Source organism: Saccoglossus kowalevskii, chromosome 17 (assembly GCF_978046115.1).
Source record: "Saccoglossus kowalevskii chromosome 17, keSacKowa6.1, whole genome shotgun sequence".
Classification (NCBI taxonomy): Eukaryota; Metazoa; Hemichordata; class Enteropneusta; family Harrimaniidae; genus Saccoglossus; species Saccoglossus kowalevskii.
Genome location: NC_140657.1, coordinates 32049069 through 32064362, shown reverse-complemented (window position 1 = coordinate 32064362; position 15294 = coordinate 32049069). Strand labels below are relative to the sequence as shown.

The 15294-nt window shown below is 34.8% G+C and overlaps 1 protein-coding gene across 1 annotated transcript in view; it reads left to right on the top strand.

Annotated features, from left to right (window-relative positions):
- Positions 1 to 15294, top strand: part of LOC102810003 (endoplasmic reticulum transmembrane helix translocase-like) — a 55758-nt gene that overhangs the window by 7053 nt on the left and 33411 nt on the right. Inside the window, exons 3-11 of the mRNA XM_085492381.1 lie at positions 1020 to 1213; positions 1760 to 1988; positions 3019 to 3195; positions 8705 to 8834; positions 9196 to 9251; positions 9777 to 9903; positions 10458 to 10595; positions 11252 to 11372; positions 13495 to 13649. Coding sequence (XP_085348507.1) covers positions 1020 to 1213; positions 1760 to 1988; positions 3019 to 3195; positions 8705 to 8834; positions 9196 to 9251; positions 9777 to 9903; positions 10458 to 10595; positions 11252 to 11372; positions 13495 to 13649 — 1327 coding nt within the window. The remainder of the gene's footprint in view (positions 1 to 1019; positions 1214 to 1759; positions 1989 to 3018; positions 3196 to 8704; positions 8835 to 9195; positions 9252 to 9776; positions 9904 to 10457; positions 10596 to 11251; positions 11373 to 13494; positions 13650 to 15294) is intronic.

Below are 15294 nucleotides of genomic sequence, written 5' to 3'. Positions count from 1 at the left end.
TAATCATGAGAGTATGCACTCAGATGGCTTGGGTTGTCATAGATACAAACACTGTACTGTCATAATGTATAAATTTATAGTGTTTTACAGTACATTTACAGTACCATTCTTATAATTACATCATGTGATTGAGACTGATATATTGGTGGCGTTCATGTTGCAGATCTCAGCTCATGCCGAGAGTCATGGTTGAGTTGTAAATGTTGAAATGTGTGTGTAAAAGGCTTGGACAGAGTCGGCACATGCCAAAAAAAATCTATCTCTGACAGGGTGCTGACAGGGAGTGTGGTTCACAACTGATTTTGTGCCTGAACGCTTGACATGAACCAAAATCTTGCCCTCAGTGGTGAATTGAAGAGAAGTGATATTTTTGACTTCTTGTTGAAAACACCAAGTTTGATTGCTTTGATATTATACAAATAAGTTCCTCAGATGGACCTCTCTCAGATTTGTTCATTTGGTGATGATATCTTCAATTCTATATTTTTGATGAATATTTTTGTAATTTTTGGTAAAAAGTTATATTTTTCAGCTTCTTGTTAAAAGCTGCATGTCTTATTGATTTGATATTACATGTATACATGTACTACAGCCTATATCTTTAATTCTCTGATTGAAATATGCATTGCTAACAGCAGAGCTATCTCGGCTTAGAGGCTTCTTGTATTGTATAACAAAAACACAAATATGACATTATAAACTGTTCACCTCAAAATAAGCATATCTTCCGTGACTCTGCTGATAGGAAGTACTTGCATTATGTTGTTCAAATTTTTAAAATGGGCATCGAATGCTTGTCTGAAAACAACATTGGTAACTGACTAGCAATGACTATACTAGATTTGCTCACTAACATGCAGCACTGGTGTTCGAACATTATGTGTATTGGAAGTAATATAACAATTTTCAAAATTTTACAGTGATTTGAATATGAAAAATCAACTTGTATTAACTTCTTCCATTGTGCCCATTGATCTGTAGAAGAAGATTTACATATGTTTAAATTTTTCTAACTGCAGAATGAAGAGAAACCAACCGTTGACATCTGGTTTAATTTTCAAAAAACCAAATATATCTATGATGCAGAAGAAAAAAAACAATTCTTGGCGGTTAAGTTTCCAGTGGATCACTCCATGGAATTTTATCAGGGCTGGAAAGGATATAAAGATGAAATGGAAATTTTTAAAGCAGTTAAGCAATATGGAAGTAATAGGTTTGTAAACCATTTAATTCACACAATGTCAGGATTTTATGCCAGTCATGAAGACAATATTTTGAAAAAATGACCGATATTCCTAGGACCCAGACAAATTTTCACTGTACATAATGGTGACTTTTCAATTGAAATTGGTCAGGTTTATAGAAATTTTGCTTGTCTAAAATGACAAGTAGACAGGTGACAGGTTAAAAGCTTGGTTTTACAGTACATTTAATTGTACATTTACATGTAAATGTACAGCAATTTGAATTTCAAACATGGAGCAGTAATGATCTCAATAAATTTGGTATTCTGATTTTGATGTTGCTCGTAATGATGATATTGAATGTTGTATATTATAGAGGCTCAAATGTCTGTAAGACATTACCAATGTTCTTTGTTTTAATTGCTGAACTACCTTCATAACCTCAAATCTGGGAAGTCTTAAGTTACTTCTGACCCGGTGAAAATGTAATTTAAATGTTTTCATTGGTTAAAGATCTTAATGTAGAGACAACATCATTACTTTAAGGTTCATTGTCCTGTGTTTTTTACTCACAGTGTTGTCATGGAAATACCAGAGTTTTCTGAGTTATTTAAAGAGAGAGCTACAGCTCCATTCTTTGTTTTCCAAGTATTCTGTGTTGGTCTATGGTGTCTTGATGAGTATTGGTACTACAGCGTGTTTACTCTAGTCATGCTGGTTATGTTTGAAGCTACACTTGTCAAGCAGCAACTCCGAAACTTACAAGAAATCAGAAAAATGGGAAACAAACCCTACTTTGTTAATGTGAGTATAGTTATTGCTACAAAGTTGTCATAATGCCATTAAATGAAAACGAAATGTGATAAGATTTATTCATGTGAATGTTTTAAAATGACATTCAGATTGTTGGATATTTGGACAATGAAGGTATGCCAAGGCATTTCTGCAATTGAGATGCTGGTTATCTAAAAAGTACTACACTAACTGTGAAATAATTTATTTTCACTGGAATTAATTTTCGCTGAAAAGACTTTTTGGGTATTTTGTATAGAATTTATTTTCACTGATTTTTGGTGAGTTTGGTGAATGTAAAATATAGGAAAATAGGTATATTCGCTGGATTTTATTTTCACTGAATCACGCCTTCAGCGAAAATAGCAAAAATTAATTCCAAGCGAAAATATTAAGTATTTTACAGTATTAGCCAAATAGTAAACCATCAATAACATAATTAATAGAAACATTTTAATTTGTTCTTATAAAGGTTCATGTCATGTGACCACAAATACAATTGCTGTTTTTTTAGTCTCCTCCAGACATTTTCTGGAATGCTAACTTATGTTTTGGGTTTCAACCATCTGTCCATCTGACATCATTTCTGTGACATGAAATGACTGATTTTGTAATATATAGTGTATGTATGCACACAATGGGAGTCTTTGCAATGTTCCTGTCTGTGTGTGTGTATGTATGTATATATGTCTGTTCCACCGATATCTAAAGACATAATCGATGCATTTCACTAAAAAGTTGTACGTAGACCGTATAAGTTTGGGGTGAAAATTCTTGCATATAAATTACCTAATTTGCATAATAATCAACAATTTACAGACATAATTAATTTTGGGTTGATTTACATAATTAGTACACTCACTATTCACCAACTACAGTACAAGATTTGATGTGGCAGTAATGTTCACTTGTTTTATGAAGGAAAGAGAAAGTTTAATTTGCATATTTACTTGGTTTTACAAAATAAGTCAACATAAAACTCAGCGAATAATACTGTGCAGTATATTAGTATTATGATTCTGATCACTGTTTTGTGTTCAAGGTTTATCGTAATCGGAAATGGCGACCAATCACTAGTGATGAATTGGTTCCAGGTGATGTTATGTCGATTGGACGAAGTCAGTCTGACAACTTAGTACCATGTGACATTCTTCTCGTACGTGGTCCCTGTATTGTAGATGAGTCTATGTTGACTGGAGAAGCTGTACCACAAATGAAGGTTTGTCAAATCATTGTTCTCTTAGTGCTAGTTTCAGAATAGGAATAGTAATATATACTAATAGTTATTATGGTCTAGTCATTTCTAAGTAGTAATCTTCAATATATCAACAGTCATTTCAAAATGACGACAGTAGTTACTATGCATTTCAAAATGGCGACAGTAGTTGCTATGCATTTCAAGATGGCGACAATATTTGCTATGCATTTCAAGATGGCGACAGTAGTTGCTATGCATTTCAAGATGGTGACAGTAGTTGCTATGCATTTCAAGATGGTGACAGTAGTTGCTATGCATTTCAAGATGGCGACAATATTTGCTATGCATTTCAAGATGGCGACAATATTTGCTATGCATTTCAAGATGGTGACAGTAGTTGCTATGCATTTCAAGATGGTGACAGTAGTTGCTATGCATTTCAAGATGCCAACAGTAGTTGCTATGCATTTCAAGATGGCGACAGTAGTTGCTATGCATTTCAAGATGGTGACAGTAGTTGCTATGCATTTCAAGATGGCGACAGTAGTTGCTATGCATTTCAAGATGGTGACAGTAGTTGCCGTGCATTTCAAGATGGTGACAGTAGTTGCTATGCATTTCAAGATGCCAACAGTAGTTGCTATGCATTTCAAGATGGCGACAGTAGTTGCTATGCATTTCAAAATGGTGACAGTAGTTGCTATGCATTTCAAGATGGTGACAGTAGTTGCTATGCATTTCAAGATGCCAACAGTAGTTGCTATGCATTTCAAGATGGCGACAGTAGTTGCTATGCATTTCAAAATGGCGACAGTAGTTGCTATGCATTTCAAGATGGCGACAATATTTGCTATGCATTTCAAGATGGTGACAATAGTTGCTATGCATTTCAAGATGGTGACAGTAGTTGCTATGCATTTCAAGATGGTGACAGTAGTTGCTATGCATTTCAAGATGGCGACAGTAGTTGCTATGCATTTCAAAATGGCGACAGTAGTTGCTATGCATTTCAAGATGGTGACAGTAGTTGCTATGCATTTCAAGATGGTGACAGTAGTTGCTATGCATTTCAAGATGGTGACAGTAGTTGCTATGCATTTCAAGATGGTGACAGTAGTTGCCGTGCATTTCAAGATGGTGACAGTAGTTGCTATGCATTTCAAGATGCCAACAGTAGTTGCTATGCATTTCAAGATGGCGACAGTAGTTGCTATGCATTTCAAAATGGTGACAGTAGTTGCTATGCATTTCAAGATGGTGACAGTAGTTGCTATGCATTTCAAGATGCCAACAGTAGTTGCTATGCATTTCAAGATGGCGACAGTAGTTGCTATGCATTTCAAAATGGCGACAGTAGTTGCTATGCATTTCAAGATGGCGACAATATTTGCTATGCATTTCAAGATGGTGACAATAGTTGCTATGCATTTCAAGATGGTGACAGTAGTTGCTATGCATTTCAAGATGGTGACAGTAGTTGCTATGCATTTCAAGATGGCGACAGTAGTTGCTATGCATTTCAAAATGGCGACAGTAGTTGCTATGCATTTCAAGATGGTGACAGTAGTTGCTATGCATTTCAAGATGGTGACAATAGTTGCTATGCATTTCAAGATGGTGACAGTAGTTGCTATGCATTTCAAGATGGTGACAGTAGTTGCTATGCATTTCAAGATGCCAACAGTAGTTGCTATGCATTTCAAGATGGCGACAGTAGTTGCTATGCATTTCAAAATGGCGACAGTAGTTGCTATGCATTTCAAGATGGTGACAGTAGTTGCTATGCATTTCAAGATGGTGACAATAGTTGCTATGCATTACAAGATGGTGACAGTAGTTGCTATGCATTTCAAGATGGTGACAGTAGTTGCTATGCATTTCAAGATGGTGACAGTAGTTGCTATGCATTTCAAGATGGTGACAGTAGTTGCTATGCATTTCAAGATGGCGACAATATTTGCTATGCATTTCAAGATGGTGACAATAGTTGCTATGCATTTCAAGATGGTGACAGTAGTTGCTATGCATTTCAAGATGGTGACAGTAGTTGCTATGCATTTCAAGATGGCGACAGTAGTTGCTATGCATTTCAAAATGGCGACAGTAGTTGCTATGCATTTCAAGATGGTGACAGTAGTTGCTATGCATTTCAAGATGGTGACAGTAGTTGCTATGCATTTCAAGATGGTGACAGTAGTTGCTATGCATTTCAAGATGGTGACAGTAGTTGCCGTGCATTTCAAGATGGTGACAGTAGTTGCTATGCATTTCAAGATGCCAACAGTAGTTGCTATGCATTTCAAGATGGCGACAGTAGTTGCTATGCATTTCAAAATGGTGACAGTAGTTGCTATGCATTTCAAGATGGTGACAGTAGTTGCTATGCATTTCAAGATGCCAACAGTAGTTGCTATGCATTTCAAGATGGCGACAGTAGTTGCTATGCATTTCAAAATGGCGACAGTAGTTGCTATGCATTTCAAGATGGCGACAATATTTGCTATGCATTTCAAGATGGTGACAATAGTTGCTATGCATTTCAAGATGGTGACAGTAGTTGCTATGCATTTCAAGATGGTGACAGTAGTTGCTATGCATTTCAAGATGGCGACAGTAGTTGCTATGCATTTCAAAATGGCGACAGTAGTTGCTATGCATTTCAAGATGGTGACAGTAGTTGCTATGCATTTCAAGATGGTGACAATAGTTGCTATGCATTTCAAGATGGTGACAGTAGTTGCTATGCATTTCAAGATGGTGACAGTAGTTGCTATGCATTTCAAGATGCCAACAGTAGTTGCTATGCATTTCAAGATGGCGACAGTAGTTGCTATGCATTTCAAAATGGCGACAGTAGTTGCTATGCATTTCAAGATGGTGACAGTAGTTGCTATGCATTTCAAGATGGTGACAATAGTTGCTATGCATTACAAGATGGTGACAGTAGTTGCTATGCATTTCAAGATGGTGACAGTAGTTGCTATGCATTTCAAGATGGTGACAGTAGTTGCTATGCATTTCAAGATGGTGACAGTAGTTGCTATGCATTTCAAGATGCCAACAGTAGTTGCTATGCATTTCAAGATGGCGACAGTAGTTGCTATGCATTTCAAAATGGCGACAGTAGTTGCTATGCATTTCAAGATGGCGACAATATTTGCTATGCATTTCAAGATGGTGACAGTAGTTGCTATGCATTTCAAGATGGTGACAGTAGTTGCTATGCATTTCAAGATGGCGACAGTAGTTGCTATGCATTTCAAGATGGCGACAATATTTGCTATGCATTTCAAGATGGTGACAGTAGTTGCTATGCATTTCAAGATGGTGACAGTAGTTGCTATGCATTTCAAGATGCCAACAGTAGTTGCTATGCATTTCAAGATGGCGACAGTAGTTGCTATGCATTTCAAGATGGCGACAATATTTGCTATACATTTCAAAATGGCGACAGTAGTTGCTATGCATTTCAAGATGGTGACAGTAGTTGCTATGCATTTCAAGATGGTGACAGTAGTTGCTATGCATTTCAAGATGCCAACAGTAGTTGCTATGCATTTCAAGATGGCGACAGTAGTTGCTATGCATTTCAAGATGGTGACAGTAGTTGCTATGCATTTCAAGATGGCGACAGTAGTTGCTATGCATTTCAAGATGGCGACAGCAGTTGCTATGCATTTCAAGATGACGACAATATTTGCTATGCATTTCAAGATGGCGACAATATTTGCTATGCATTTCAAGATGGCGACAATATTTGCTATGCATTTCAAGATGGTGACAGTAGTTGCTATGCATTTCAAGATGGCGACAGCAGTTGCTATGCATTTCAAGATGACGACAATATTTGCTATGCATTTCAAGATGGCGACAATATTTGCTATGCATTTCAAGATGGCGACAATATTTGCTATGCATTTCAAGATGGTGACAGTAGTTGCTATGCATTTCAAGATGGTGACAGTAGTTGCTATGCATTTCAAGATGGCGACAGCAGTTGCTATGCATTTCAAGATGACGACAATATTTGCTATGCATTTCAAGATGGCGACAATATTTGCTATGCATTTCAAGATGGCGACAATATTTGCTATGCATTTCAAGATGGTGACAGTAGTTGCTATGCATTTCAAGATGGCGACAGCAGTTGCTATGCATTTCAAGATGACGACAATATTTGCTATGCATTTCAAGATGGTGACAGTAGTTGCTATGCATTTCAAGATGGCGACAGTAGTTGCTATGCATTTCAAGATGGCGACAATAGTTGCTATGCATTTCAAGATGGTGACAGTAGTTGCTATGCATTTCAAGATGGTGACAGTAGTTGCTATACATTTCAAGATGGTGACAATAGTTGCTATGCATTTCAAGATGGTGACAGTAGTTGCTATACATTTCAAAATGGCGACAGTAGTTGCTATGCATTTCAAGATGGCGACAATATTTGCTATACATTTCAAAATGGCGACAGTAGTTGCTATGCATTTCAAGATGGTGACAGTAGTTGCTATGCATTTCAAGATGGCGACAATAGTTGCTATACATTTCAAAATGGCGACAGTAGTTGCTATGCATTTCAAGATGGCGACAATATTTGCTATACATTTCAAAATGGCGACAGTAGTTGCTATGCATTTCAAGATGGTGACAGTAGTTGCTATGCATTTCAAGATGGTGACAGTAGTTGCTATGCATTTCAAGATGGTGACAGTAGTTGCTATGCATTTCAAGATGGTGACAGTAGTTGCTATGCATTTCAAGATGGCGACAGTAGTTGCTATGCATTTCAAAATGGCGACAGTAGTTGCTATGCATTTCAAGATGGTGACAGTAGTTGCTATGCATTTCAAGATGGCGACAATATTTGCTATGCATTTCAAGATGGTGACAGTAGTTGCTATGCATTTCAAGATGGTGACAGTAGTTGCTATGCATTTCAAGATGGCGACAGTAGTTGCTATGCATTTCAAAATGGCGACAGTAGTTGCTATGCATTTCAAGATGGTGACAGTAGTTGCTATGCATTTCAAGATGGCGACAATATTTGCTATGCATTTCAAGATGGCGACAATATTTGCTATGCATTTCAAGATGGTGACAGTAGTTGCTATGCATTTCAAGATGGCGACAATATTTGCTATGCATTTCAAGATGCCAACAGTAGTTGCTATGCATTTCAAGATGCCAACAGTAGTTGCCATGCATTTCAAGATGCCAACAGTAGTTGCCGTGCATTTCAAGATGGTGAAAATCTCAAAATTTCATAGCAGTGACCAGTTCTCTGCTGTCATACTACATGATGTGTTGGTAACTTTCACAAAATGTTGTCTTCACGAATGCAATTAAATCATGAAATTGCAAAAGTTCCTAGCAGTAAAAAGTTAAACTGTTTACAGTATCTTATCATAGTTTGGTGTACTACCAATACACACACAGTTTATCCTTTAGCATGCATCTAACAATATACATGACTGTATTTTTCATTAAAAGTGACAAAAGTTGACTGTATTTGCATTTTTTTTTGCAGGAGCCAGTTGAAAATGTTGTTCATGATAGAGTATTGAATATTGAAAGTGATGGTAGATTACATGTCATATTTGCTGGTACTAAAGTTGTACAACATACTCCACCCAATAAAACAACACCAGGACTTAAGTGTAAGCACAGAACAGCATTGATTTAACTGATGATACCAACCCAGAATTAGATTAGAATCCAGTGGCACCTGTCTAAACCAAACCACTTATGTGAAATTGCATCGATATACTCTAAATAATATGTTTTATAAAAAGAAATTTTTTTCCAAATTCTTAAGTTAAGAAAATTGTCAAATTTTGTATTATCAATTTTCATATTTTAAATTGCTGCTTTGTATATTATATTCTGTATCACAGAAACTCAACGCAAAATGTAACAGATTTCTAGGGGATTATTGTCTTCTTTCTCATATGTCAGCACTCCCAAGATCAGTAATTTGTCTCTTTACCTGCTGATTAAATAAATTTTATTTTTCTCCAGCTCCTGATAATGGATGTATTGCATATGTATTGAGGACAGGGTTTAACACTTCTCAGGTACGTGTCACATGGGGTACATATGGGGTGCATATGGGTTTCACATGGAATACATATGGGTGTCACAGAGTGCATATGAGATATCACAGGGGGTGCATATGGGTCTCACATGGGGTGTTATATGTATTGAGGACAGGGTTTAACACTTCTCAGGTACGTGTCACATGGGGTACATATGGGGTGCATATGGGTTTCACATGAAATACATTTGGGTGTCACAGAGTGCATATGGGATATCACAGGGGGTGCATATGGGTCTCACATGGGGTGTTACATGTAAATTGGCGTCACATGAATACATCATTATAAATAACACTTCTGGTTTTATGTGAGTTTGAAGTGATCCACTATGACTATGAACTTAATAAGAATATGCAAGGGACCAGTGATCAGTAAAGTTGAGGCACAGGAAATATTAAATCATTCAGAATTTGTGCTTAACCTCTTCATTACTTGGATAATGACCCATAAACTGTGTCACTTCTAGGATGTGCAATTTGTCAATGGTTTTTATTGCTTACTTAGGGGAGTCTTCTACGTACTATAATGTATGGCGTTAAAAGAGTCACTGCTAACAACTTGGAGACATTCCTATTTATATTGTTCCTGTTGATTTTTGCTGTTGCTGCTGCTAGTTATGTATGGGTTAAAGGTAAATGTCATGTAGTTGTCTCATTATCTTGTAAATTGTCATCCTGTAAACCAATATTTATTGTCTAATTTTACATTTATTGTTACATTTTTAGGCCAGACTTGATTTATTCCTTGTTTCTTGAGTTTTTATGGCAATTTTTTTGAGGAGGGTGGAGAAAAAATAAAATTAATTCTTTTTTTCCATTAGATTTGTGTGATTCTCAAAGAATTGTAAGTGAGATCATTGATCGAAGAGAAGAAATGAAATAAAATTTTATTCCTTGTTTCTCATCTGTTCAAGACTTCGGTACTTTGATCATGATACTCCTACAAAAATGCAACTTGAGTTTGTTATTCAGCGGGTGAAAAAAAATAATAAATAAAATAATTTTTTTAGCAACTTTTTGCACTTACAAGTCTTGCAATTTTTTTTTTTTTTTCATTTTCGGTTCCTGTTCAATCGGCGGGTTCACGAAACAAGGGATAATAAAAGTCTGGCCTTACAATGGTTGTCGTAACATTTATTGTTGCATTCCTGACAATAATTGTAAAATCTATTGTTTCTCATCATAGGCAGTGAAGACCCGGACAGAAATAAATACAAGTTATTTTTAGAATGTACCCTTATATTGACGTCAGTAGTGCCGCCTGAATTACCGATAGAGTTGTCATTGGCTGTCAACTCATCGTTGTTAGCATTGACCAAATTAGGTAAGACGGAAGAACTCTGACTAAATGTACAAATACAACCTCTTGAATTCTTTAACTTTTCACACCAAAATTTTGTACTTTTTAGCTTCGCTGTCGACTTTGTCGAGCGGAGTTTATCATATGAGTGATTGTCCTCCGTCGTCTGTGTCAATTTTTTACTTTTTTGACTTCTTCTTGAAAACTACAAGCCTGAATGCTTTGATACTTGGTGTATATGTACCTTGGATAGACCTCTCCTAGATTTGTTCATTTTGTAATGATATCTTTAATTCTCTAATTTTGGTGAATATTTTTGTCATTTTTGGTAAAAAGTGATATTTTCAACTCCTTGTTAAAAACCGCAAGTCCAATTGCTTTGATATCACATACATAGGTAACTACAAGTGGACCTGTCTCAGATTTGTTCATTTTGTAATGATATCTTTAATTCTCTAATTTTGGTGAATATTTTTGTCATTTTTGGTAAAAAGTGATATTTTCAACTTCTTGTTAAAAACCGCAAGTCCAATTGCTTTGATATTACATACATAGGTACTACAAGTGGACCTGTCTCAGATTTGTTCATTTTGTTAAAATGTCAATTACCGGTACATCTGAAGTGTTATGCAAACTAATTTTTTCTCGTTTTTTAAAATGCAATTTTGTGTTCATTTCAGGTGTATATTGCACAGAACCATTCCGTATACCATTTGCTGGTAAAGTGGAAATCTGTTGTTTTGATAAAACTGGTACATTAACGACAGATAACTTAATATGTAAGGGAATAGCCGGGCTTGAGTGAGTCAAATTACTATGTTTATAAAAATATCTGTTGAATAATGTAACTCTAAATATCAGAGAACAAAGCAATGATTTAATTTTACCAACTTCAATTTTTAGGGTGACATTGTTCACTTTCTTCTTACACATAGGGTTCCATATTGAATTTCTTATCTCCATATAAGTTCTGTAGACAGTGAATCATAGTGAAGAAAATCTCTGTGGAAATTATAAAATCGTAAATTTCTAGTGATAAAAGTTTAACAATATTTGTACGTCATCTAATCACTGTCCCATATTTTTACTTCCCATATTTGATTATCTTTTCATTACAAATATATATACTGTGTAATTAATAATTGTATGTATAGTGAAATAATTAACAAAAGCACAAAAAAACACAAAGAAAATACATTTTTTATGATTATAAATACCTTTTTTTATTTCACTAATAGACTGTATATTTTAATTTTTTTCATATGTCTTTCATCAAAGTTTTATTTGGTTCATATTTTTAACTCAGATATTTGTTTTTCTTCTTAAACTTTGTTTTCTCTGATATAATGCATGTTTGGTGTTGAACGGCGTCAGTACTGGCAAGAAGTAAGTACACCATACTTATTTCTCCCCATGTGCATGTTGTAGTCACAGTGAAATGTTTTATGTTTATATCTGAATGGAAACTTGTGTTGAATATATCAAATGTTTTAGGCAAACATGTGGTGGTGGTGGCGGTGGTGGTTGGGCTGGGGCACTTCCCTATGCATGTGGTGGTGAGTTCCCATGCCTCATCTTTGCAGGGTCATGCCATTGGGGGGGGGGTGACACTTGGTTAATGAATGCATGTGACGACGAGTACAAACGGGAACATGCCACTTTGGGGAGGAGGTTGGTATCATGATCAAGTATCTTCTGTCTCTCTCTAACAACTAAATCTTGTGACATTAAAATACCAATTTAGTTATTTGTTGTAAAAATGAAATTAAAAGTACTGTAAAAATACTTTATTTTTGCTTGGAATTTATTTTTGCTGAAGGAATGATTCTGTGAAAATAAAATCCAGCAAATATACTTTGTTTTCTATATTTTATATTCAACTCGCCAAAAGTCAGTGAAAATAAAATTTCATACAAAACACCCAAAAAGTCCTTTTCAGCGAAAATTTATTCCAGCTAAAATAAAGTATTTTACACTTACATGTATGTTATTTTCCACGTCTGCTGTCAATGTGTATGTAATTGCACTTAGCAGTGTTTATTGGCACTATCTTGTCGTATAGTTATGTACATTCATAGTATGATGTATTTGCTTTCATATTATAATGTACCAGTAGTTTTTATGATTACATTGTATTTCTTCTCGTGCTATAGTATAATTGTACTCAGCATGGTATATTTGCACTCATAGTGTAGTATATTTGCTTTCATAGTATGGTATATTTGCTTTCATATTATAATGTACCAGTAGTTGCACAGTATGGCATTTTTATGATTACATTGTATTTCCTCTCATGCTATAGTATAATTGTACCCAGCATGGTATATTTGCACTCATAGTGTAGTATATTTGCTTTCATAGTATGGTATATTTGTTTTCATATTATAATGTACCAGTAGTTGCACAGTATGGCATTTTTATGATTACATTGTATTTCTTCTCATGCTATAGTATAATTGTACTCAGCATGGTATAATTGCACTCATAGTGTAGTATATTTGCTTTCATAGTATGGTATATTTGCACTCATAGTGTAGTATATTTGCTTTCATAGTATGGTATATTTGCTTTCATGTTATGATGTACTAGTAGTTGCACAGTATGGTATATTTATGATTACATTGTATTTCTTCTCATGCTATAGTATAATTGTACTCAGCATGGTATATTTGCACTCATAGTGTAGTATATTTGCTTTCATAGTATGGTATATTTACTTTCATATTATGATGTACCAGTAGTTGCACAGTATGGCATTTTTATGATTATATTATATTTCCTCTCATGCTATAGTATAATTTTACTTAGCATGGTATATTTGCACTCATAGTGTAGTATAACATAGTGTAATTACACTCGATATAGTATAAACTGTATTTGTATGGTATATATTTATATACTCCTACTGTCATTGTTAATTCAGAGACAATGAAGGACTAGTGCCTGCATTACATGCACCTATAGAGACGATACAAGTGATAGCCACATGTCATGCATTGGCAAAGCTGGATGATACATTGGTTGGTGATCCATTAGAAAAGGTTGCACTTACTGCTATTGACTGGAATCTCACTAAAAGTAAGTCCTAGTATGTCAGTCAGTCACTTTAACTTTTAACTTTTATTCTCAAGCACTAAAGTCTACTGTTGTCATCATTCACAAATTTAAACCCAATTAATATTTTTTCATTTCTTTTTTTTTAAAAATGATTAAAAGCTGCATGCAATGTACAATTCTACCTAATTAACAAAGAAATTCTAGAAAAACGTCTAAAAATGTTCAAAATGGACCAAAAATGTTCAAAAGGTTAAATATCTATAAAAAAATATTGCTAGTTTTATATAATTTCTCATATATTTTTGACTCCCATGTGCGAAGCACAAAATGGGAGTCTTTGCAGTTAGTGTGTCTGTATGTGGGGGTGTGGGTGTGTGTGTATGTGTGTCTGACTGTTCCACTGCTATCTCAAGAACCATACATCGGTTTTTGATGAAACTTGGTGCATAGATGCTCTGGGCCAATGCGCAGATTTGATTAGGTTTTGGTAAAAATCCATGCTCGTTAATTACCTAATTTGCATGATAATTAGCTAATTTTTAGCTGTTCTATGACTGTTCCACTGATATCTAAAGAACCACTCATTGGATTTTGATAAAACTTGGTACATAGATGTTCTGAACATATGCTAGGTTTTGATTAGTTTTTGATAATACTCGGTGGATACTAATTACTTAATTTGCATAATGATTAGTCAATTTTCGGTTTTTCCACTGATATCTCAAGTACTAATCATCACATTTCAATGAAACTTGGTACATAGATGTCATATGACACTGCACAGACCTGATAGTTTTTATGGTAATATCAGTACATAAATTACCTAAATTGCATAATTAATTAATTTTCAATTTTTGATATAAGTAGTGAGCATTACATTTCAATGAAACTTGGTACTTGCATACTCAAGGACTATGCAGAGATTGATTGTTTCGGATAAATATTTGTGCATATTAATCACCTAATTTGCATAATTAGTTAATTTTCAGCTTTTCCACGGGTATCTCAAGTACTAATCATCGCATTTCAATGAAACTTGGTACATAGATCCTTTAGGACTATGCAGAGACCTGATTAGTTTCAGGGTAAATAATTGTGCATATTAATTACCTAATTTGCATAATTAATTTTCAGCTTTTCTACTGATATCTAAAGTACTAATCATCACATTTCAATGAATCTAGAATTATGCAGAGACCCAATTAGTTTTTGGTAAATATTTGCATATTAATCACCTAATTTGCATAATTAACCAATTTCCAACTTTCACACTGATATCTCAGGTACTAATCATCACATATCAATGAATGTTTATATATGGATGCTGTAGGACAATAAACAGACCTGGATAATTGTGGGTTAAAATCTGTACATATTAATTACCCAATTTGCATAATTAACCAATTTTAAGCTTTCACACTGATATCTAAAGTACTAATTTCCATTTTAATGAAACTTAGTACAAAGATGCTCTAAGACAATGTACAAATCTAATTAGTTTGGGGTAAAACTCTGTTCATATTATTTCCCTAATTAGCATAATAATTCATAATTTTTTGGTTCTAATCACATTTCAATTAAACTTGGTACATAGAGTTTTTGTTACATTGCGCAGACCTCATTAGTTTTACAATCAAATCTGTTCATGTTAATTTTCTGATTTGCA